Below are 26,718 nucleotides of genomic sequence, written 5' to 3'. Positions count from 1 at the left end.
CCTTGATAGCTGCTGGCTATTTAAGCTAAAGGGAACAGTGTACATGGTTTATTTTCACTCTCCTTCAGCATTTAAATTCTGTGTCAGTGTGTGTATGTGCACATATGCGTGTATGCGTTAGATTCCTCTTATTTTCCCCAAAAGGCACCAAGTGGTAAAATATACAGGCTTTTCAGTAGGACACACCACCTGATTCTTACAACACACACACACACACACACACACACACACACTCCACACTGTCTTCTTATGGTTTAGTTTGGATTTTGCTACTTTTAAACATGTCCAATCTTTCAGTCTGTAGCTTCTTTCCTTTAGATAATTTACATTTTATTTGCAATATGTTTTACATTATTTAATCACCATTTTTGAAGTCATTGTAGTAGAGACATTTAAGGCCAGGTCAACCTCATGAATAAAAAGATTCAGAAAGGGATTTGCTGTCCTGTGCTTCCCACCGCATCTGGGTCAGGCCCCTGTGAAGCAAGGTCATGGGAAGCAAGTTCATGGGAATGTGGCTGCCGTCTGAGCTGTTCCTTTTCTAGCCCTTAGGGACATGAAGGTCCTTTTGGACATTGAGTTGAAGAAGGTAGTAGTATTTATAACATATCTAAATGGATTCATATCATTCTTACCCACACTATTTTAAAACTTCTTTTAAAAGTCAGGCTGAGTTCCTATAGCAAGTGGTCACTCTGTTCATACTGACATTTTTTAGAAAATACGTTAGGGTCTCATGTTAGTAAGAAATAGATTGCAAGAACTTTGAGAAAGGAAGACAGCTAAGGAAGGGGTAAAAGAAAGATGAACTGAAATAAAAAACAAACATTTTCTGTAAATTTTTTTAAAAGATAGAGATACCAAGAAATCAAGGGGGAAACATGCCTTGTTGCATTCTTGCTTTCACTTCATTTTCTCACATGGCCGATATAGAGAAACTAACCACCAATAAGAAGGAAGCCACTTACTATGACATATTATTTTTAACTCATGAAACATTCATAGTGCTTCATATCTCAAAAATATATTTTACATCTTTGCAAACTGAGCACCTTTGCTACTGTTTGTCTAGCAATAGGCCCATGGCACCCCCAAAGTTAACAGAAGGAAAGTATGTAATAAAAGACAATATTATAAACTAAAAAGTAATGAGAAATGATAATAAAACTAATCAGAATCTACCTTTATTTGGTTCCAAACACTCCTTTCTCCTTACTATTTTATGATACATGTTTCTTATTCTCCATATCAGGAATCGACATATTCTTCCTGAAATGGTTAGGCTTTGTGTCCCCACCAAAATCTCATCTTGAATTGTAATCCTCATAATCCTCACGTGTCATGGGAGGGACTTGGTGGGAAGTGATTGAATCAGGGGGTGGTTTCCCCCATGCTGTTCTCATGATAGTGAGTGAGTTCTTACGAGATCTGATAGTTTTATAAGTGTCTGGCATTTCCTCTGCTGGCACTCATTCTCTCTTCTGCTGCCCTGTAAAGAGGTGCCTTCTGCCATGACTGTAAGTTTCCTGAGGCCTCCCCACCCATGTGGAACTGTGAGTCAATTAAATCTCTTTTTTTAATAAATTACCCAGTCTTGGGTAATTTCATAGCAGCATGAGAATGGACTAATACAGTCCCCTTATCTCATTTTTAATGATAAGGTCGAATTCTAATCCTACTAGTGAGAGACAGGACTAGCTGGATTTCCTAGGCTGACTAAGAATTCCTAAGCCTAGCTGGGGAAGGTGACCACACCTACCTTCAAACATGGGGCTTATAACTCAGCTCACACCTGACCCATCAGGTAGTAAAGAGAGCTCACTAAAATATCAATTAGGCCAAAAGCAGGAGGTAAGGAAATAGTCAAATCATCTATCACCGAAGAGCACAGGGGGAGGGACATGGTCGGGATATAAACCCAGGCATTTGAGCTGGATCAGGCAACCCCCTTTGGGTCCCCTCCCGTTGTATGGGAGCTCTGTTTTCACTCTATTAAATCTTGCAACTGCACACTCTTCTGCTCTGTGTTTGTTCCGGCTGGAGCTCAGCTTTCACTCGCCATCCACCCCTGCTGATCGCCGCTGTTGCAGACCTGCTGCTGACTTCCACCCCTCCGGATCCGGCAGGGTATCTGCTGCACTTCTGATCCAGAGAGGCGCCCAGTGCCACTCCTGATCAGGCTAGAGGCTTGCCATTGTTCCTGCATGGCTAAGTGCCCTGGTTCATCCTAGCCGCCGAATACTAGTCGCTGGGTTCCACGGTTCTCTTCCGTGACCCATGGCTTCTCATAGAGCTTTAGCACTCACCGCATGGCCCAAGGTTCCATTCTTTGGAATCTGTGAGGCCAAGAACCCCAGGTCAGAGAACAAAAAGCTTGCTGCCATGTTGGGAGCAGCCGCCACCATCTTGGGAGATCTGAAAACAAAGACCCACCAATACCACTAGCATCATGGAATTGAGGAATTACAAGTGGTAGAGGAATTTTAATGCCATCTAGTATTTCCATGTATACGAACCACACTGCAGGCCACTGCTCAAACCCACCTTCAGCTCAAGCTGTTTTCTTCATTCCCACTCCCCTTGCTTTGTAGGGAAGTCACTGTAGCTGGCACAATGGCCAATTGACTGGATGAGAGATTGGTAACTAGCCCAAGAAGAGCTCATCCCTAAGCTGTATTAAAATAATTAATTGGGAAACCATCAAACTGAGGTGACTCTAGCCCCCTGAGTTCATCACATATGAACTCAAACCCAGCTCAGAGGGAATGGTCATAGCCTAGGAAAATGGAACTTAATCTTAACCAATCAGAAACTGCCAACTAACCTCTAACTAGGGACTTTAAGGCTACTTTAGCCAATCAAATATTTTCTTTGTCTTGCTTCCGAGAACACCTGATAAAACTTTTTCCCTTATTCCCCTTCAGTGGAGCCCAACCTGGTTGTGCTTTGGCACTGTCAATTCATGAATCACTGTCTGCTCAAATAAACTCTTTAAAATGTTAATGTGCTTAAGTTTATCTTTTAACAGCTGGCAGCCTCCTAGGAGGAGGTGTGGTTCAACAAGCTGTGCTCAATGGAGGCAAAGGTATGTAGCTAAGCCTGTCAGACTCACTTGCTCTGGAATTTTCCCCAGAGAACTCAGTGACTAACCAGTCGGTTGCAAGAGAATAATGAAGTAGACCTACAGAAAAAAAGCTAAGATTCCATGAGAAAAAGATCATGCTGGCCATGATAGACAGAGAAAAGAAAAAAATCTAGGGATACCTGGAATCTTGACAAATTTTCTAGTCCTAGATTCATTACAAAAATTGTTCTAATCACCACTTTCCCCACTCCTAAAGAAGCGCAAGTAGGTTTCTGTTTACTGACAAGCAAAGGAGAACACCTAGCACCCTTTCTATCCTTCATCATCCCCTACAACGTCCTTGCCCAGTAGTCATGCTCAGGTTTAAATACCTCTAGCAACAATTTACCACTCATTTTATCCCGGGACAACTCTAAGTAATTAGGTTATAAAGCCATTAGTAATACTGAGTGAGCCTCTCAACCTCTGAATCTTTATTCTCTGGCTAGTTAAAGCACTGTGAGACTCAGTATCCTCTCATTATTCTGATCCCTCTCAGTTGTAAATGTCCCAGTTTATCTGTAACTTTCCTCAAATTGTGGTTTCCAGAGCTGAAAACAATAATTCATGTGTGGTGTGACCAATACAGATGGTCTGGATTATCATTATTCTTGTTCTGTGTAATTATTACAAGTACTTTACCTGACTGTGTTAGACTTTTTTCTCAGCCCCATTAAATTGTTGCATTATTTAAATGTCTTGTTAATTAAAAACAGTATTACAAATGAGTTGGAGATAACCCACACGTTCTTACCTTGCACCTATACAGTTGGTTGTTCAGATTCAAGATCAGGATGCTATATTTGTAAGTTAAATTTCATTTTTGCTAGGCTAAATTTTATGTTTCCAGCCTTCCATCAAGTACTACTGACCACCCACACCTCACCCTCCTATAATTATCACTTCCTCTAAATTGCTCCAATAAATATATCTATTTCACTCATTTGGTACATCTCTTATACTACCTAATCAAGTTAGTCATCTTGTGATGAAGGTTGGTTCCAAACTATAGAGCATACATACCTTGTTTTCAGAACCTATAGAATGCCACACGCACAATCTTTATTGGTAATTAGTAATGATCAAAAGTGGGAAACGTAGACATATTCAATAGATCCTACATTGTTTTTCTAATCAGAGCGTGTGAGCTTTCAGATATGTTACTGGGCCAATGTCAGCACTGGGGCTGATTTGTGGAACCTAGTACATCCTTTCCCCTCCTTATAGAGGATGAGTAGATAATCCTTTTGAAATGTGAGTGGATAACGTGCAACCTCAGTTGCTAGTCTTTTGGGTGTCCTTAGCATCTTTTTAATACATTTCTACTAAACGCTTCTAAGACAGACAGTGTCTGTCACAGGCAGTTGAGAAGGGCCATTTGGTTTGAGCTTTCAATGTTTGAAAAGCTTCAGATTTATGATGTTATACCTATGAAACCACCTTTGCAAAAACTGTATCAGTAAGAAAATACTGGCAGTGGGGGAGATCCGATCTAGCCACCCAGTTTTGCCTTTACCCTTCAAGCTGTCCTTAATTATTCCTGGACTTGGGTGAAGCTAACTTTGGGAAACATTTAGTTTACAGTTTAAGTGATAGTAGTCCTTCCCATAAACTCAACTGCCTTTGTAAAGCAAAGGAAAGACCACCAGACTAAGAGAACAGAGGAGCCTGAATTCTGCTAAGGTGCACACATAAAGGATTGCCAGCCATTATTCTGGAGATTACAAAATATGCAACTTCCCCAATTACTCCTGCAGACAGCATCACTATTTTAGAACCTATGATTGGCCTTTTGAGATATCTTTTAAGGGTTTTTTTTCACGTTTCATAACCAAAGGCCCCACCTAAACCCACCAAACACTAGCTTCTGTGGCCCCACCCAGAAGCAAGTCAAGTGCACAGGAAGATCATTTCCACACCCCTGTGATTGCACCCCCAGCCAATCAGCAGCAAGCACCCATTGCCTCGCGACCCCCACCCTTTCCCCAAAACTACCTTTGAAAAACTCCAGCCATAAAATTCTTGAAGAGATTGATTTGAATAATAATTCCATCTCCCACATAGCAATGGCTGGCCTCATGTCAATTAAACTCTTTCTTTGCTGAAATGCCATGGTCTCTGTGAATTGATTTTGTTTGTATAGCAGGCAGGAAGAACCCACTGGGCAGTTACACCTAGGGCAGCATAGATACACTAAAATTAAAACATGTCACTCTTAATCTTAAACTTATGACACATTATAACACCACCCCATTTTAAACATTATAAATAAATATATTTTAACACATCCTTTCATTATTGTATGAATAACAGTAATATTACACTACGTTTGGGTTTAAAAACAAAGTGTTAATTTGTCAAATGGTTAGAAATGTATCACAATTTTGTGTCACTCTTTTCTAAAATGTATTTTTCGAAATATTCTGCTTGCATTAGTAAATGGAGATGAGCCAGGCTTTTCTCAGTCTCTTAGAAGCCCTAGAGGCAAATGAACATCATAATTTCATTAAATATTCTCCTGATGGTCCTTATTGCTGTCCACATGAAATTTACTAACACTTAACAACAAGGCTTTTTAGTTGCTAATTCCTGTTTGGATTGTTTCTTCCATTTGGAACATTTTTAATGAGCAGCAGTGACTGTGTGAATCACTATGCTAGGTTCAGTGGGAAAAAAAATCTTCATCAACAGCAACATAAATGTGATCCTTTCCCACAATAAGCTTACCATTCCCACAGATATGACCATACTTAGCTACAGCATGCAATAAAGGATTGAGTGCTGTATTTTAGAAGTAAACAAAATTACCCAAGATCAGAAAGAAAGAGACTTAAGTCAGATTCAGAGATTTGGGGAAAGTTTGCCAACCTCATATTTCTACACTATGGGCAATATTGGCTCTGGCCACAAAGTCTTTTTGGTCCCTTTGCTCCCACTTCCTGATTTTAGCACCACTGCCCTTCTTTGTGGCGAAGAGTATTTCTGGCAAACATCATGTATAAGGCACTGCTGTAGCTGGGAGAGGATACACAGTCACAGTCATCCCTAATACTTCTACTGCCAAGGTTCCACCCCACTCTGTGCCCCAGGTTGCATGTTCTTTAGTTGTCACTGTCAAGTGTACTATCTTGCCAGAATCTGGTCTTCCCGGCCAACCTATCCAAAGGGTATACAATATCCTTTCTCCAGGCCAAATTGAACTGATACAGGGATGACATAATGCAAATGGAACTTCAATAAAACAAAAGAAGAAAAAAGATCAAAATCGGTAAATGAGCTCTTACTTATTCTAGTGTAACCTTCATAGATCACGTTGATTAAAAGATACTAAACGATACCCAGCCCCCAATTTTGGTTCTTCTACCTTGTCACTTTGGGTGTGTTTTGGGCATATTTATTAGTGAGTGATAAAAGCTGATACTATTTGAAGATAATCACAGTTTGCTTACCTACTGTCTTGTATCATGTTATTCATATTATAGCTGGCATGAAGATGTTACAGAAAAGCAGTACCAATCCAGACCCCAAGAGTTATTGGATCTTGTGCAAGAAAGAATTCAGGGTGAGCCCATAGAGTAAAGAGAAAGCAAGTTGATTAAGAAAGTAAAGGAGTAAAAGAATGGCTACTCCTTAGAGCAGCCCTGAGGGCTGCTAATTGCCCATTTTTATGGTAATTTTTTGATGATATGCTAAACAATGTGTGGATTATTCATGCCTCCCCTTTTTAGACCATATAGGGTAACTTCCCAATGTTGCCATGGTATCTGTAAACTGTCAGGGCGCTGGTGGGAGTGCAGCAGTGAGGACAACCAGAGGTCACTCTCATGGCCATCTTGGTTTTAGTGGGTTTTGGCTGGCTTCTTTAATGCAACCTGTTTTATCAGTGAGGTCGTTATGATCTGTATCTTGTGCCAACCTCCTATTTCATCCTGTGACTTAGAATGCCTTTACTCTCTGGGAATGCAGCCCAGTAGGTCTCAGCCTCATTTTGCTCAGCCCCTATTAAAGATGGAGTTACTCTGGTTCAAACGCCTCTGACAAAATGACTAAGCTGTAACAGTCACCTCCTCCAGCTTCTGGAGCCAGGAAATGGTACATGATCTCACAAAGAAAATATTCTGAGCTGAAAAAAAGAAGGATCAAATTTCAGTTTGGATTTCCAGTAGAAATACTTTTTTCCACACAGACTTTAAAATTATATTCTCTATCACATATGCAGAGAATACAGGCAGTAGAGTGAAAGATGCTGAGAGTACACTCAAGTCGGTCAGCGCTTCAGTTTTGCTGGGTCAGTCCTCAAGTTAATGATCGAAGACTAAGAATTCTCTGTAGGTCCCAAAGTAAACCTTTGACGGTTAAGGTTATATGGATGAGACACTTAAGGATATATGGATGAGACCAACAACAGAGGATACAGAGAAGGATCCATACCACATTGGAGAGAGAGAGTATTATTCTAGATATGTTATCCAAGGTTTCTTAGCAGTTCATTAATGAGACTAAACTAAAAAAACCAGAATCCAATGATTTATAGCTTATTATATTTGCATGTAATTGTAAACCATATATACTTACCAATACAGCATTTAATGAAGCACAAGGAACTCTCCTATTACTTCCATAAGAAATTCAGCTAAAGAACTTCTTTAGGTCCTGTTCTAGAGAAACATCTAGACGGAATGAAACCTTTTTGACTATTAGATCAGTCTTGGTACCCAGCGGAGGTGTATTAATCCAGGTCAGATTTGTCCGTAAATGATAGAATGCCCCAAGTAACAGCTATTTAGGCAAAACTGAAGTTTACTGCTTTCTCATATCACCATGAACACCCAGATCTGGAATATCTACCAGGGACCCAGACTCCCTCTGTTGTATTACTCAGGCATCTTCGACATGAAGTTTCCAACAGGTGGTTGCTTCAGAGAAAAACTCCAGCTTCAGCCATCTTCATTCATTCTGGCCAGTGAGAAGGAGCAAAAGAAAGGTAAGGCATTATTTTCCTTCTCATTAAGGACTTACAGTCCACCTGCATCTTCTTGGTCAAACTTAGCTGTATGACCACAACCAGTTACAAGTAAGGATGTACATTTCAGTTCTCTTTCCAGGTAGCCACAGTCAACACCAAAATCAGAGTCTCTCTCAGGGTGGAGGAAGGAAAAATAAATGTTTAAAGCCAAATAGCAGTTTCTCTTGCAGTGACCAAAATTCCCTCTATCTTATATGATTTTGGCCTAACAAAGTGTTTTTCTGTTTGGATATATCAGCAGAAAACATCAATGAGAGCTTATTATGGGCCAAGCAAATAACTAAATACTTTAAAAATAGTATTATGGATTAAATTGTGTCTCCCTGAAAAGGTATGTTGAAGTCCTAACCCCTACTACCTCAGAATGTGACCTTCTATGGAAACAGAGGTAGGTGCAGGTGTAGTCAAGTTAAGGTGAGGCCATTAGGGTAGGCCCTAATATGATAGGTATCCTAATTAAAAAAATGGAGAGGATAATTTGAACTCAGATGCAGACAAGACATGCACAGAGGGAACAGTGTGCAGAGACACAGGGAAAATGCCATGTGAAGATGGAGGATTGTAGTGTTGCATCTGCAAGCCAACCACAAGAAGCTAGCAAGGATTCTCCCCTGTAGGTTTCAGAGGGAGCATGGCTCTGCTGATGCCTTGATTTGGGACTCCTAGCCTTCAGAACTGTGAGACAATAAATTTCAGTTGTTTTAAGTCACCCAGTTTATGATACTTTATTACAGCAGCTTTAGGAAACTAAAAGAAGTCTAGGTCATCTCCAAAATTACTAGGTAGAAGAAATAAGTTCTACTGTTCTATCATGCTGTGGGGTGGCTATAGGTAACAATTTATTATCTATGTTCAAAAAGATAGAAGGGAGGATTTTGAATGCTCATCACACAAATAAGTGATAAATGAGGTGATGGATATCCTAATTATCCTGATGTGATCATTAAACATTGTATACATGTATCAAATATCACTCTGCCCCTCATAAATATGTACAATTATTATGAATAATTTAAAAAATAGGTTATCTCATTTAATTCCCACAACTACTGCTTTGAGAGAGGTGCTCTTAGTTTTCCCTTTTTACAAATAAGTACATTAAGGCTCAAAGAATACAGCAACTTGCCAAGATCTCTTGAACTTTGATTCAGACCCAGTTTTTTTTCTGATTCCAGAGCCTGAGCTCCCAATACACTATACTAACTAAATAACCCAAAGCACATGTCTTTAAAATCTGCATCCTTTCTCAACTTGAATACCACAAGAGATAAATGTGAAGTGTTAAGTACATATTAGGTGAGATTAGTACCCCATAGTTCCCACATCCTACCCCATAGGTCCCCCCATCCTACCCCATAGGTAGCATGATATTGTAACCTATCATCCAAACAGGGACACTTCTGAGAATGACAAAGATGCTTGATATAGTTTGGATGTATGTCCCCACCCAAATTTCATATTGAAATGTAATCCCCGTGTTGCAGGTGGTGCCTGGTGGGAGGTGATTGGATCATGGGGGCAGATATCTCATGAATGGTTTAGCACCATTCCCCATGGTACTGTCCTAGCCACAGTGAGTTCTCTTGAGGTCTGGTTGTTTAAAAGTGTATAGCAATTCTCTAGCTCTCTTGCTCCTGCTTTGCCTTCTGCCATGACCTTAAGCTTCCAGAGTCCTCCCCAGAAGCAGATACCAGTGTTATGCTTCCTGTACCTCCTGCAGAACCATGAGCCAATTAACCTCTTTTCTTTATAAATTACCCAGTCTCAGGTATTTCTTTATAGCAATGCAAGAATGGATTAATACAATGCTACTTATGATTACATTGGGACAGGAAGCCTAAATGAAAACTATCTTGGGCAAACCAGGGCTTACTCATACAGTAATACTTACTTTATTGCTCAGTGCCCCATCCACACTGACTCCTAACCAGAAATGTCACTGTAGCAGACTTGCAGAATTCTAATAATTACAGTTAGAAAACATGAAAATACCTTAATTAAGCAATAATAATAATAATATGGTACCACACAAATAAGGCATTATTTCATGAGTAATATATAGAACACATAAATTACAAAAATGATGTTTAAGGTGATTAATCCTAAAAAAGATATATTTTGATTATTTAGCTGAACATATTGGAGAAGACTTTCCGACAAAGATTGAGAACTCCTACCTGTGGAAAATTTACAAAGACAGAAGGTAAGGTCTATCTTGTTTGAAACGCTACATATTGGTGCTCTGTTTGTTACAGCAATGAAGCCAATAACCCAATACTGTAAGAATGTCAAGCATCCGGTTTTTCACGGAAGAACAAAAGCACTCCTCTTACAGACTCATTTCTAGGGTTGAGGAAAAAGTCACTCTTTCCTAGAGATATGGATTGAAAGTTATTGTCTCTAGTCTCATCCAAATTTGGACTTTAATAATATCAGAAAGGAGTCAGATTAGACATCAGGAAGAGCTTTCTAAACTCGAATGTCTGCCAAGCTAGAGCCTTCTTTTATTATTTCTAAGAGAGCTAGGTACCCTTGGAAGTCACTTTGCCTGGACTGTAACCAAATAATAATGAAACATAATAATTCTACAAAGGCTTAGTATATGATCTACATAATTGTATAATTTGATAAAAAGCTCAAATTAGGACTCTCTATATTTGTGAAAGTCCAGTTCCCACAGCCTCTGTCTGGGGCTAAGACAGACTCAATAAAACTATTTTTGTGCATGTGAATATGCACTTCAACAAACTAAATACTGTATAATCTGACTAAACTGTAGGGTTCTAAAATGTTAACTCTGCTTACCTCTGCATGGGAGGATTGCCAGTGATTTTATGTGTCTGTCTCTTTCTTTGTTGAGTTTTCTCATTGAGAATATAATATTTTGAAATTATATTAAATATTTATGAAATTTAAAAAAAGTTCTTTTAAAAAGATCATCAAAAATATGTATAGAATGAGCCTATATCAGTTATCTATTGGTGTATAACAAATAATGCCAAAACCTAGTGGCCTAAAAAAACAAATTATCTCACATTTTTGTTGGCCCCGTCTTTGGAAGCAGTTTGGTTAAGGGGTCCTTGCTAGGGTCTTTTTTGTTTTGAGACAGAGTCTCACTCTGTCACCCAGGGTGGAGTACAGTGGCACGATCTCGGCTCACTGCAACCTCTGCCTCTGGGTTCAGGTGATTCTCCTGTCTCAGCCTCCCAAGTAGCTGGGACTACAGGCATATGCCACCACACCCAGCTAATTTTTGTATTTTCAGTAGAGATGGGTATCACCATGTTGGCCAGGCTAATCTTGAACTCCTGACCTCAGCTGACCCGCCCGCCTCAGCCTCTCGAAGTGCTGGGATTACAGGCATAAGCCACCACACCTGGCTATTGCTAAGGTCTTCTATGAGGTTGCAGTTAGGATGCTGGCAGGGGCTGCAGTCATATGAAAACTTGATTGGGGCTGGAGGATCCCCTTTTAGTATATCTCACTCGCTTGGTATTGGCAAGAGGCTTTACTTCCTCACCATGTGAGCCTCGCTCCATAGGTGGTTTGAATTTCCCCATGATATAGCTGTTGGTTTCTCCCAGAGGGGTCTGAATGAGAACAAGGCAGAATTCACAATGACTTTCATGACTTAGTAACAGAATGTACACACATCACTTCTGTCATATGCTATGCATTAGAAGCAAGTCAGTAAGTCATACCTGCACTCAAAGGAAAGGGAATTAAGCTCCACTTCTTGAAGAGAGGATGTCAGAGAATTTGTGGATATATTTTAAGACCACCACGGAGCCTATCATCTACAAAAAGAAAAAAAGAACAACACATACATACAGAGACACATATAATATTAGACTGGTGCAAAATATTAGGTTTTGTCATTACTGTAATGGCAAAAACTGCAATTATTTTGTACCAACCTGATATATTGAAAAAAATCTTTAAAATAAAGTTATCACTGGGAGTGGAAATAACTGAACATTTAAAATTTATCCTTTTCATTTTATTTCTACTTTTTAAAGAACAAAGATTTTTCTTTTGTAACTAAACAGAAAGGAAAGGTTTTGACAGAGATTTGTGGTCAATGTAGTGGTGAAAATAATTGTATTAATCAATAGATCAACTTGGTCAGATTCGATATCTTTAGAATATTTATTTTTTCTGATTCATGAATAAGGTGTATCTCTCAATTTATTTAGGCCTTCTGTAATGTACCTTGATTGTTATCTTTTTTTTGAAGAGACTGTGTACATTTTTCTCTTTGGTTGGATTTATTTCTTAGTATTAGATATTCTCTGACACTATTATACACTTTTTAATTACAATATCTAGTTGTTTGCTGTTGCTGTACAGAAATTAATATATTTTTAGTCTAATCTTATGCTAATAAGCTCTCTATATTCTCTATTTCTAATTTTTTTCTCTTAGATTATTTTGGATTTTTCTATACAAACAATTTTATCATGTAAAAATGATGACAGTTTTAATTTTAGCTTTCCAATTCTCATACCTCTGATTTCTCTTTTATTTCTTACTACTTTAGACTAGGAACTCCAACATCAAGTTAAATAAAAGTCACAAACATTGATTTTTTTCACTTCTGATTAAATAGGAATGCTTCCAAAATTTCCTTGTAATGAAAATATTTTCCTATAGTTTATCACTATCAGGAAGTTGTATTATATTTTTGATTTACAAAGTTTTTTTAAATCAATAATTCAACATTATCAAGTGTTTTTCCTGAATATAGTGAAATAATAACATGGTTTTTTCTTACCTGTTAATGTTGGAAATTATATTTATGAACTTTTTTGTTAATTAAGCCATCCTTTCATAGTTGGGCTATATTCAACTTTTTTATGATATTGTTAACTTTTTGTGAACAGATAGGTTCAACTTGCTAATAGTTTGCTTGGAATTTCTGCATCTATTTTTTTGAGTAAAATAGGGTTATAATTTTTGCTTCTCAATGCACTTGTATCAGGATTAAGATTACTAATATTAAAACTGTAACTTCACAGAATTAGAAAAAAATTTAAAAGAGAGAAGCTGGGAAAAGATACGTATAAAACATATAAATGACACAGGGTTGCCACCCCAAATATATAAATTATGCTTACAAATCAATAGAAAAAATTTACAACCAAAACCAAATGGGAAAAAAAAAAAAAAAAAAGAAATTCACAAAAAGAACAATGGAAATATTTAACTAGTATGTAAAATATCTTCCATCTCAATATAAATTAGGATAATACAAATTTATACAATAATTATACACCACTTAAAAATCCAGCAGAACAATGAAACTTTAAAAATAGATTAAGTAAATCCTGGTGTTGCAGACAATGTAGAAAAACAAGAATTTCAACTCTGTTGGTAGAAGTGAAATTCATGTTATCAATTTGCAAAGCAATTTAAAAATATTTAATGAAGGCCAGGCACAGTGGCTCACACCTGTAATCTCAACACTTTGGGAGGCTGAGGAGGGTGGATCACCTGAGATCAGGAGTTCAAGACCAGCCTGGCTAACATGGTGAAACCCCATCTCTACTAAAAATACAAAAACTTAGCCGAGCGTGGTGTGGGCACCTATATTCCCAGCTACTCCTGAGGCTGAAGCAAGATAATCACTTGTACCCGGGAGGCGGAGGTTGCAGTGACCAGAGGTCACACCATTGCTCTCCAGCCTGGGCAACAAAACTGAAACTCCGTCTGAAAAAGAAAAAAAAAAACTAACGAAGATGAAAGTGCGCATGAACTACTATATAACACTTCTACATCTAGAGAAACTGTCACTTTTATGCTCCGTAAGAGTGTAAAATGAGAAACAACCTTACTATCTTTCAGTAGGGGGAAGGCTGACTTAACTGTTAGATATAATGAAAAAAAAAAGCGTATCTGCATATATCTACATCATAGATGCTGAAAATAAAAATGCCAGTGGAAAAATAACGTGTACAATATGGTACCATCTTCGTAAATGTTGAAAACACAAAAGCCAATGTTATATATTGTTTATGGCTATAAATGAACAGATTAAAATACAAAGCATGAATAGCAAAGATAACACTAACTTGATGAACCGATGACTCCAGGGCTGAAGGTCTAGGGAAAGGAATGGAGAAGGTCAAGGGGGTTCCTATTGTGACATTATGTTTACTTTTACAATTTGAAGAAAATATGACAGCATGTTAACATTTGTTAATTTGATGGCAGAGTGTATATAAAGTTTATAAGTCTTTCGTTTTCCCACGGTTTTAATTTTTTTTCATAATTATAAGTAAATATGTATGAAACAGAACCTCTTTAATTAGGTAGAGTTGGCCTCCACATCCCCAGTTCTGCATCCATGCCTTAAACCAATCCCAGATCAAAAATGTAGTTAGGGCTAGGATGGATGTGTCTATACTGAACACATAGGGACTTTTTTTCTTATTTCCTAGACAATACAGGATAACAACTAGTTAAATGGCATTTACATTGTATTAGGTGTTATAAATAATCTAGAGATGATTTAAAGTATGCTGGAGAATGTGCCTGGGTTACATGTAAATACTATGCCGTTTAGTATCAAGGACCTGAGCATTCCCGGATTTTCGTATCTGCAGGGGTCCCAGAACCAATCCCCTGTGGATATCAAGGGAAGGCAGAATTTGGTAAGTATGATGGCATATCACCGCTCTTACTGACCCTGAAACTGTTGTCTTATGCATTCTGTCTCTGATATTGAATACTCTCTGGACTTGTTGCTTCATCTGTAATGTATAGGTGGTCACTGAAGATTCCTTCTAGCTCAGACACTGTAGGTGCCATCCCTTTTCCAAACCCTTGTACTCCTCTTTCCCTCTTCAAGGTTCATTACCTGAATCCATTAACAATCCACCTTCATTTTCTCTATGGCTCCTTTTTCTAAAAAGTTACCAGAAAGCGTTTGACCAAAGCATGCTCAGTAGTCAAGTTTGCTAAAACCCTAGGAAAGTTTTTTGTTTTGCTATTCATTTTCTTATGAGTCTTTCCATTTCCATTTACAATAAAAGTCCCAAATTTTCACCCGTCGTCTCTGCCATTGAAAAGGTGTAGCAAGGAGGAGATGCTAATAGGGAAGATGTCCCACGGGCCCAAGGGTGCTTCTGCGCTCTTACCTGGGTTTCGGACCCAGCAAAGGCGCAGCTAATTTAGGAACGAGCTGCAACGAGGCGGTCATAACTCTGTGCAATCTAGGCAGGGCAGCGTGGGTGGAACAAGTTGTCCTCTGCAGCTTCGGGGAAGAGTAGCTCTCCCTGTTCTCTGAGGAAGGCGGGGGTGTGGAGGCGGGAGGCGGGGAGACAGGGCAGCCCGGATCAGAAACATCCTGCAGCATCTCCGCATCCGGAGGAAAACTATATTTGGGCGAACTCCGGTGGAAAAGCGCCCCAAGCTGTCACAGCCTAGAGATCTTGGGGCTGCAGCCCTCGCGGCCTGCCGACGGGGCAGAGGGCGCCGGTGGAACTGGCTCCCTGCAGCTCTGCGGCGGCGCGCGGACCTCGGCTGTGTGCGAGGTGGCGGGGGAGACTGGCGGGATGCGAGCCGGAACTCGGCCCCAGCATCTTCTACCTCCTCAGGACAACCGCGCAGCCATGGGCTACCAGAGGCAGGACCCTGTCATCCCACCGCAGGTAAAACTGGCGACTGGGCGTTCTGAAGCCAGTTTTCCGGAAATTTCATTCACCTTGCAACAGGTCAGGTCACCTACCTTCACTCGGGCTCTTGGTTTAGCACCGCGAAAAGTTCTCTGGGAGAAAAAGTTTTGCCTTAATCTGACTTTGTTTTTTTTTCCTTAGCAGGCAATTTAATTTCACACAATCACATCACCAAATTCCTAACAGATCCTGTACTTAGCAGCTGGGGCAGCTGTAATCTGGAAATTTTAGGATGGAGTTAGCTTACCAAGCTCTGTTGAATTACTAGCCATTATTGTTATTCTTTATTACTGTTTTCCTGGCATTATTTTATTTTCATTAGTGACATTACTTATTATTACTAGAAATATCGTGCTAGTATCCTGCATTACATATTTGTTACTTTTCTAATTTTCTGAGCTAGTATTTACTTATAATTGCTATTTTATCTATTAAAATAGAGAGATCTAGATGACAGAGAAACCCTTGTTTCTGAACATGAGTATAAAGAGAAAACCTGTCAGTCTGCTGCTCTTTTTAATGTTGTCAACTCGATTATAGGATCTGGTATAATAGGTAAGTGTATTTTGTTTTGGTTTAAATTTTAAGTGAAAGGTCAAAATTTAAGACTCGCTATGCTGCTAGTGTTCATTAATTATTTTTAAAGAAAAAAAGACTTAAATAAGAAAATTGGTAATTTTCTTCCATAAAAGCCTTCCTTTTTTTCTAGTGTAACTGTATGTGTGCGTGTCTTTTATGCTGAAGATGGGGCTGTAATTCACACTGCTTCCACAGTTAAGAGCATCTTCCACATGTAGTAGATTAAGGTGAAACTGCATATGGGCGGTGGTGAATCTTTTTTCTGTAGGCTGTGTGGTTGATTGTTAATGTTACCTAATGTATTTTTTTCCACTTACTGAAGGGTCCATCATTATTTGAAGCATCTTTCTTTAACCTTATAGAAGTATAAAACTTCCAGATATTTGTAAATGTTAGAGGTGAAAAGTTTAATATGAAAACATACCAATCTTATGAAAAATTAAATTCATACATTCTTTACCTATCTATACAATGTTAAATTTTAAAGTACAAAATTATTACAATATATTAATTTTAAATATCATTTAGTCAACAATGCAAATTTGTTCATTGAAAATGCATATAATTTTCCTAGCAAAGGAGCCATAAAATCAGAATTAAAAGAAATAAATAGCTCAGATTTTCCCATTGTATTAGAAGCAAGGGAAATTGTCTGAAAAAAGTTAAAAGTGTATTGCATTATAGTAATAAAAGCAGCTATATTTTCAGTGGTTATTATTCTTTTTGGTACCTGAAAACATTCTATCTCAGAAAAGACAAGAAGAAAACAAAATCCTGCAAAATGCAATACTTTTTTGAGAATACAAGGTTTTATAAAGTTGTGACATTTTTGTCTCTGTCATCATCTTCTGAAAATTAAACATTTATCTGGATTGAGCTACTCTTCTTACTCTTGAGTTACTTTTACTTTTCACAAGTTAATATGGTTCCTGATTTTACATTTTTCTATGGATAGTCTTTTTTTTTTCTCCAAATGATACATAAAATGGCATTACCCGAGATAAAGTAGAAGGAAACAGGGACAAAGGCTTGTTTACAATTCTACCTCCATGTGCAATGAAGGTATGGGCAGCTGTACTTAGAAGAATTCTAGAGCTAATTCCTAATGTGAACATGCTAAGCTAAGCCATGTAAGCAATGCTAAACAGTGCCACTGAATCCTGCTCAGCGGCTTGTTTTCTTTTCTTTAAGGGAAAACTTTTCAGAGAATAAAAATCTTGGCTGCAAATATTTTAACTGTGCTTGTTTTAGATATTTTATTGTCCATAATCTAAAGTTGCCCATTTTCCCCAAAATTACAAGCAATAATTAAACGTACCCTTGTCAGCATTATAAAAAAGACTTTCGCCTTCTCATTTTTCTCTCATTTTTTTCCTACATAGTAGCCCCATTTTGACTCCAGAGTCTGTCTGTCTTAATATTCCATAACCCTTCTGTGCTCCTTATTATCCACTCTGCTTTCTTGGCTAGCAGGTAGGAAAGGATTTGAGGTAATGATTTTCCACATATTCCAGGGCTGTGTCACTCTTACCCTGAAGTAAACGTTATGTGTGTGAACTGGCATTTGTTTTTTATTTGCTGCTTTCTAATTCTTATCCCATCACCTCATAAACTTGTTCTCTTGACTTGTCCCTAAGCTAATAACATTTTATTCTGAAATAAGTATTAATGCCTAACATTTAATGTTAATACTGTCCTATGTGCAACTTACAAGTATGTCATATAAGTTTAGAAATTGACTTTACCTATTATATGCAGAAATTGAAGGGGGGAGTTTCTGTATTTCTAGCTTTCTTGTTAATGTGAGGGGTGGGGCATTTTATGTTTTTTCAGGATTGCCTTATTCAATGAAGCAAGCTGGGTTTCCTTTGGGAATATTGCTTTTATTCTGGGTTTCATATGTTACAGGTAAAATACTATATAATTTCTTATATCTGCAACTTCAATTGTGCAATAACTACACACACACACACACATGCTGCAACTGAATTTCCTAGTTAATTAGAAAGTGCATCAAAGAATCCTAAAGAATTTAAGCATTTATGCCTGAGGAGATTTACTTTTCCTACTAATCCTTTAAACAGATTAGAAAAAGTAGAAGAGCATTATATATTACCAAGCCTAAATCCTTTTCATGTGCCTTTTTCACTTTATGCAGAAAGGAGTAGATGGGGAAGTCATTTTAAAGCTTCATTAAGGCTAAGAGAGGACTGTGCTCTGAAAGTGCAGACAGCAGGACTTCGTGGGCAGGTGCATGTGAATGAACAACCTTATTCAGCTGTTGCTTGTAGAGGTAGAGCTGAAGTTCTGGTGATCAACCAGCAGGGCTCATCAAGCCTCTCCACCTGGCTTATGCCTGCCCACACTCGCTGCCCGCTACTATCTTTAAATGCAGCAATAAGTTACTTCTATATCACATCTTCTGTTCTGCTTCCGCTTCTTCATGTAAATAGTTCATTCACACCCACCTTTTGTCACTCTCCCATTTAAATGCAGGGTTTACAACTCATAATCATCTCCTCTTTTTGTTGTCCTTGTCCCCGCCCTGTCATCCCACCATCTCACCTTATGACAAACACAGCGTCTTTCCTCTGTCTTGGGATCACTGTGAAAGAGGTGGCAATGATCGAAAACAAGCACCACTCACAGGAGTTGCTGCTGTGGTGGATTTGATGCCCTTTTACCAGCTAGTGAGTGTTGCCCTGAGCCTCAAGGGGGTCTCCTTGCCTCCATGAGGGACCAATGTGCGGTACGGTTGGAGCTGCAGTGCTCCACCACCGCAGTACTTGCTGAGCTCTTTCCCCTGCCCTGTCCTCTCATTCCCCTTCTTCTGGAGTACTTCATCCACAGACCCCTTGCCCGGGAATGTCTGTCTCAGCTCTGCTTCTAGAGATCCTGCCAAGATGCCATCCCTCGTAAAACCTCAGGCTTCCAAGACCTGCCCAACACTCAGCTATTTTTTCTCAGGCTGACAAAGAGACAGTAAAGCATGAAATCGTTTTCAAATTCAAAGCTAGACAGGCATTGGACTCCCTGCCTTCTTCCTACCCCCCACCCTCAAGACCTAAACTGCTTCTAGTTATTACAGCTCTTTATTTATAACGTAAGCACCTATAATTCTGTGCTTATTAAGAGTTGCTGGTGTTTAAAAATTGCAGTCTACTTATTGGGGCATTTATTACACTAAAAAAAAAAAAATCTGATTCAAGGATTTGTCCCTGTCATTCTTAAATTTCCTGTTTCCCATCAGCACTGACAAATAATCAATTTCCACCATAATCACCATCGTTTATTTAAATGCATTATAAACATTTACACACATTGTAAACGGGTAGGCAGAAAAAATTTAAAAATATGCGTCATCCACGAGTTCAGGACTTGAAGAGAATGAACAGTATGCTAAAGCCAATCATATTATACATGAATAAATCATAATGTGAATAACTTTTTCAACTAATGCCATATATAAACCTGTAACAATAACTGTGAGAAGTCCTTTGCAAATTCACATGTTGCAAATTTACTTATTAATGAAAATTACCAACTCATAAATTTACTTGCATGATCCAAATTCTTAAATAACTGATAAAGGATGACCACACAAAATTGAAAAAAATATATAGGCTGATTCATTTTTTTTTCTTAATTAGGCTTTTAAGAGCAAAATCTACATGTAGGGTATAATGTTGAATTTTTCTTTAGATTGGAGCTATAATTAATCAGTGGTTTGCCTCTAGAATTATTATTTTGCCTTTTAAGGCCACTAATGAGGTATGTTCAGTAAAACAAGTTTTTCTAAGTTCTGTTTTCATGTTTGTGAAATGCTGGGGAACAAAAAGAATTACGAAAATTTACAACAAATAATTCTAGTTTGCTTTAAGATTTTCAAATTTGTTGATTAATGTAAAATAATTTTTATTGTCTGAGCATACAAAATGATTTAAAAGAAAATTCCTCTGTTAAGTAACATAGATTAATTCATGAAGTTTTTAAAAAGTTGCATATATTTAAAGGGAGATCAAAATATTATAGTAATTAATACTTAAGATATCTAAAACTGTTAAGGGAATGTATTTGTAGCCTGTATTTTATAAGCAGATGAAAGCATTTACATTTATTATTGACTAAATTCTTAACACATTCTTACCTTTAAGTGATCATTTTGAACTTTTATTAAATGCTCAGCGTTCTCATCCCAACCATACCCTTCTTCAACAAGCCTTCATACCATCTTTGAAATTGGCTGCCTCCTCTCTGTGACATAAGTATATAAATTGTATATAGATTACATAAGAATCAATGAGAATCAAGGAGGAGAATCAATGCCAACTCTGTTGCCAGTAACTTCAGACCTTGGCTAAGCCATTGTAACCAACTGAAGTCTCAATTTTCTCCTCCAAAAAAGTAAAACGTGAACATCTACCTCAAAAAGATTTCACATTATGGCTGCATTATTCTCAGCATCTAGCTCATTGATTCTCCTTCTTGGCCAGTGAGCTGCTGCTCAGTTTTCCTGCCTCCAGCATCTGTCTACTTTCTGATCAGTCCTCCATACTGCTGCAGATTATTTTTATAAAACCTCAGGCTGAACTCTGTAAACTCCCCTAATCAAAACATTCTGAGACTCTGTAAGGACAACAACAACAACAAAAAAATATTGCATGTAAATTCCTTCATAGTTTGGCCATAGTCTGCATTTTTAGTCTCATTCCAATTATTCTAACTGCCCTCTCACTCTGTGACCAACAGTCACATGCAGACATTCTCAGCCATTTCAGAGAATTCTGTTACCCAGGGAGAGAGTAAGCTTTCACACCATCTTCCCATTGATAGTCCTCCTGCCTGACATTCCTTTTCTTCTCTACCTGGTGAAACCTTGTTCTTCCTTCAAGGCATTATTCAACTTTTTTGTGAAGCAGTTTCTAATTTTAAGCAAAGGAAGTAGAATTTATTGATATGTTCTTTGTGTTTGCAGGATATTTTAAAATCTATTAATACTTCTTAGGGCTGGGCACGATGGCTCACCCCTGTAATCCCAGCACTTTGAGAGGCCGAGGCACGTGGATCACTTGAGGTCAGAAATTCGAGACCAGCCTGGCCAATATGGTGAAACCCCGTCTCTACTAAAAATACAAAAATTAACTGGGCGTGGTGGCTCACATCTGTAGTCTCAGCTACTCAGGAAGCTGAGGCGGCTGAGGCAGGAGAATCGCTTGAACCCGGGAGGCAGAGGTTGCAGTGAGCTGAGATTGCGCCACTGCACTCCAGCCTGGGCAACAGAGTGAGACTCAGTCTCAACAATAAATAAATAAATAAATTAATTAATTTAATTTAATAAATAAAAATGTATTTATTAGGTCATTTATCACATTAAATTGGAATCCGATGGGTAGACATATAGCAATCCTACTATATTGATCATTGATCATTCAACAAATATATACTGATCACCGGTGTGCCAGATATAGTAATGAGAAACATTATCCCTGCCTTTTTGAAGCTCACAATATAGTCAAGCAGAAAACAAAACAAAACAAAACATAATTATAGTACTTCATAAAAAATACTGTAATAAAAATATGTACGTGACAGAGACTGGCATTTAACCTAGCCTCAAAAGAGCAGGAATGTTCTAGGGAGGAGGAGACACTTCCTCTGCGTATTTATCAAAAAAAAAAAAAAAAAAAAAAGTGAGTTAGCAGAGAAAATGGAAGCAGATGGAAAAGTGGGAATGCAAAATGCAACTGAACAAATGATTTAGTCTGGCCAAAGTGCAGGGTTGGTGTTTGCAAATGGAGAGAGGGGAAGTTGGAGAGATTTGCAAAGGCAGATGGAAAGCCTTTCATGTAATGATAAGCATTACCACTTCCTGAGCTAGATGCTGAGCACAATGCAGCCATAATGTGAAATCTTTCTGAGGTAAGTGTTCACGTTTTATATAATGTGAAATCTTTCTGAGGTAGGTGTTCATGTTTTACTTTGTTGGAGGAGAAAATTGAGACTTCGATAGGTTAAAATGACTTAGCCAAGGTCTGAAGTTACTGGCAACAGAGTTGAGATTTTAATTAAGTGCATGGATTCTGAGGCCAGACTACTAAGGCCTAAGTCCTGATTCTTCTTTTACTACTTCTGTAGAGATCAATTTACTTAACCTTCATGCCTCACTTTTCTCATCTGTTAAATGGTCCTGATAGTAGCACCTACCTCTGGTTGTTGTGAAGATTAATTAGTATTTGTAAAGTATTTGGAAAAAGACCTACCAAACAGAAAAGCATTGTGTAAGCATTTGCTAGTAGTTTATGGTTGTTATCATTATTATCTGACTCCAAATACAATAACTTTTCCCACCGTCACATGCAGCTTGTCAAAAATAAGTAGAAATAGCGTAAGTTCCCACTCAGCTTCTAGAAGACAGTAGGCATTGTGGTGGATATTTAAACACCATAATCCTCACACCACTCTTCAAGGGTGCCATATTGCCTTACTTTACAGATGAACTCAAATCTTTCATCCGAGGTCACACAGCTATAAATGATTTTTATCCAAAGGCATTAATGGGTCTCCCTGAAATATTTTAAGCAGAAGACACAATTAGTTTTATAGTAATCTATGGCCAGATCCACCTGGTGGAGGGAGAATGCTCAGAATGTCTTGGTAGGGAGGAGAAATCTTGGAAAGGTATCTTGGTTGAGGGCCAGATTGGTGGGTAAAAGAACTATTAGTGGGTTATTTCAGTACTCCAGACAAGAAATTATGAAGTCCAAAGCGCTACCATAAGGCAAGTCAAGATTACAGATTAGGGGCTACATTTGAATATTTCTGATGCAATCGTTAATAGACTTAGTAACCACAGGAATATAGAACGTAATGAAATAAGTTAATGATTAATAAAATAAGTCTGGGGAAATTCTCAAGTTTCTGTTGATACTAATTGCAGATTGGAGAAATATGGATAGAGAATCAAATTCCAGAACCAATAACCAAATTAGAATTTATATATTTTAAAAGTAAGATGTCTATGAGATCTTCAAGGCAAAATATTTATTAGGCAGCTAGCTGTAGAAGTCTGAAGTTTTGAAGGGGGGCTGACCTGGAAACACAAATTTAGAGGTTATTAACATCTGAATGAAAATTGCAACCACAGCATAAGTGAGATCACACTAGTACATCTTGAAGGGTGAGAAAAAAGGCCGGGCTCAGTGACTTACACCTGTAATCCTAGCACTTTGGGAGGCCTAGGCGGGTGGATTACCTGAGGTCAGGAGTTTGAGACCAGCCTGGCCAACGTGGCAAAACTCCGTCTCTGCTAAAAATACAAAAATTAGCCAGGCATGGTGGTGGGCACCTGCAATCCCAGCTGGTCAGGAGGCTGAGGCAGGAGAATTGTTTGAACCCGGGAGGCGGAGGTTGCAGTGAGCCAGGATGGCGCCACTGCACTCCAGTCTGGGTGACAGAGCAAGACTCCATCTCAAAAAAATAAAAAAGTGAGAAAAAAAAAGTCCAAGAATCCAGGGCTTGAGCAGAGTGAAAGAAACTGGTGAAAAATTGAGTATAAATGACCAAAAAAGTAGGAAGAAAACCACAAGAAAGAGATGTCACAGAGGCCAAAGGAGAATGGTTGAGAAAATAAGGAATGATCAACAACAACAAAAAACTGTGTTCCGAAAGAGCAAATAAGAGTGAGGTCTAGGAGGTATCAATTGGATTTATCAACTTGGAGATCACTGATGCTCTTGTTGAAAGAAGTTTCACTGACCTGGGAGGGAATCAAGGGGAAATCATATTATAATGACTTGCATTTTTATGCATTTCCATATTACTTAATGGATAAAAATGAGAAAGAGAAAAAAGAGAACAAGTATCTCACATTGTGTGTAGCTGTGTACCAAATACAACTGCAGTGTCTTTCTGTAAAAAACATTGAGTTAAATGAAAACAGTGAGGGAGACTGTCTTTTCATTATATAATTTCTGTATATATCTATCTTTAACTTCAATTGAAGTTTCTTAAAATGTAAATTTTTTTTTTTTTTTTTTTTTTTTAGACAGAGTCTCACTCTGTTGCCAGGCTGGAGTGAAGTGGCAGGATCTCAGCTCACTGCAGCTTTTGCCTCCTGGATTCGAGCGATTCTCCTGCCTCAGCCTCCCAAGTAGCTGGGACTACAAGTGTGCGCCACCACACCTGCCTAATTTTTGTATTTTTAGTAGAGACGGGGTTTCACCATGTTGGCTAGCATGGCCTCGATCTCCTGACCTCGAGATCCACCCACCTTGGCCTCCCAAAGTGCTGGGATTACAGGTGTGAGCCACTGTGCCAGCCACAAATGTAAATTTCAACAGCAAAATTTCATAGAGTGTCTCTTTCTTAACCATAATAACTATAAAATAAAGTTACTAATTTTATTATATCATAAAACAAATGCTCTGACTCTCCTAAATGTATTATTTTCTTAATGCTACCACACCTTCAATTCTCAGTCTTCACACATTGAATACCTATGAAATATTTGATTACCTACATGCCTACAATTGAGCCTCAACCTGATGATATTTGCTGCATTGGTTACATCAGGAAAGTAAAATGGAACACTGGCAGTTTGACTTGAGTCTGTTTTCTTTTCTGCCCTATTCTTTGCATGGGTATGTTAAGTATATATTTGCATCTTGATTGAAAAATATGTAACTGGAAACATTACTGTTTCATAAAAGGTAATGTTTTATGAAAAGAAAGCCTGGCTCTGCTAGTACTGTAACATTAAATTAAATGCTTCTTTAAAATTTCCCTTTTTCTCAATGGTAATTAAGTTAAAGCATGAAAAATATTTGTATTATGTGTAATCTGACATTTATTTAATTGATATTCTTGCCATAGACTTTTCCCTCGTTTTATTGATAAAAGGAGGGGCCCTCTCCGGAACAGACACCTACCAGTCTTTGGTCAATAAAACCTTCGGCTTTCCAGGGTATATCCTCCTTTCTGTTCTTCAGTTTTTGTATCCTTTTATAGGTAAGTTGATTGTGAAGATAAATATTGCAATTATGTGCATAAGCATATGGTCATTTCTGAATAAAATACTTTTAATAGTCTTTAAAGAATATCATTATAGCAGTTGAAATCTTTTCCAAATTAAATATTTACTTCTTTAACCATTTTCTTCCTTACTTTCTGGTCCTTTTGATTTATTTTCTATTTCTTTTAAATAAAATAAGGGTTATTTTCACTGGGTTAATGTTTGGGCTTTCTGTACTTGGTAAAAAATTGAATGATCTAGAACAAAGAGCGAATAAGAGAAATAACACATTTCTTATAAGGCTTAATACTTAAAAAAAAAAATGCTAAGGATTTGTGGAAGCCATGTACTAGGCCAATGTGCTATTTAAAGTTTATACCATAATGGTGAGAATGTCACCTAACACTTCTTAAAAAATGAAATGTTAATATTCGCCAATGGCCAAATTGACTTCATTTTTAAAAATCAGTACTATGGAAGGTATTGTTCAAACCACTAGTTCCATATGTCTCCACAGAAAGCTAAGAATATATTTCCCAAAAAAGTCTTTTTCAATGGAGGGGATATTTTAGTGCCTTCAAAGTTTTCTATTATTATTCCTCACTTTACGCAGTACATGTGTTCCTGAAAAGAGGTTTGGAAACTGAACTTTAACAACAAAATAAATTGCATTTTTAATAACTAGCAGAACTTGCTACTTAAAGGTATTCTGAGATGAATCAACCTGTAAAGAGAAAATCCTTTTTTAATACAAATTGATACTCTGCCATAGATCTGTTGTCCAGTTATCTTTAAAGTTGTCCAAATGGGTAATCATAATATACATTTGAAAGGAGTAGGGTAATGCCAATGTTTGGGAAGTAATAAGTGATTGCTTTCAAAATATTTAGGATGAAATATATGATGGCTTATTGATGACTCTTATTTTAATTATGTTTTTAGCGATGATAAGTTACAATATAATAGCTGGAGATACTTTGAGCAAAGTTTTTCAAAGAATCCCAGGAGGTAAGTCAAAATAAAAATTGTGAGGATTTAAATATATTTATTTATATAGTTATTTATAGTTAACATGGTTCATAATAATTTATAAATAAAAAATTTGAAAGTGAAATTATTGGATTACTTCAGGTATCTCACAATTTCCGTGATCCATTTTGATTTTAAAGTTCTGATCTGCTTTTATACATAATTTAGTTCTTATTTAGCTGTTTGAAAAAATGTTTTTACTATTTATATACTTAGAATACTTTATCTTTTTAATTTTTTATGCTTCATATCACCAGCTCTCTGGGCTAATATT

General features: G+C 37.7%; 1 protein-coding gene across 7 annotated transcripts in view; it reads left to right on the top strand.

Moving 5' to 3' along the window:
• The first annotated feature begins 15,489 nt into the window (after nucleotides 1–15,489).
• The window catches only part of SLC38A11 (solute carrier family 38 member 11), a 58,139-nt gene continuing 46,910 nt past the window's right edge, over nucleotides 15,490–26,718 (top strand). The window contains exons 1-6 of one of the 7 annotated variants that reach the window (XM_025405556.1): nucleotides 15,490–15,802; nucleotides 16,267–16,381; nucleotides 17,788–17,878; nucleotides 18,239–18,313; nucleotides 25,277–25,411; nucleotides 26,358–26,423. In XM_025405556.1, the coding sequence (XP_025261341.1) occupies nucleotides 18,253–18,313; nucleotides 25,277–25,411; nucleotides 26,358–26,423 (262 nt within the window). In that variant the 5' untranslated portion in view covers nucleotides 15,490–15,802; nucleotides 16,267–16,381; nucleotides 17,788–17,878; nucleotides 18,239–18,252. The remainder of the gene's footprint in view (nucleotides 15,803–16,266; nucleotides 16,382–17,787; nucleotides 17,879–18,238; nucleotides 18,314–25,276; nucleotides 25,412–26,357; nucleotides 26,424–26,718) is intronic. The other 6 variants (XM_025405553.1, XM_025405555.1, XM_025405554.1 and 3 more) reach the window with 6 other exon arrangements.

The sequence above is a fragment of the Theropithecus gelada genome, chromosome 12, assembly GCF_003255815.1.
Source record: "Theropithecus gelada isolate Dixy chromosome 12, Tgel_1.0, whole genome shotgun sequence".
NCBI classification, from domain to species: Eukaryota; Metazoa; Chordata; class Mammalia; order Primates; family Cercopithecidae; genus Theropithecus; species Theropithecus gelada.
The sequence above is the reverse complement of the archived record's forward strand: the minus strand, read 5'-3'. Positions and strand labels throughout refer to the sequence as shown.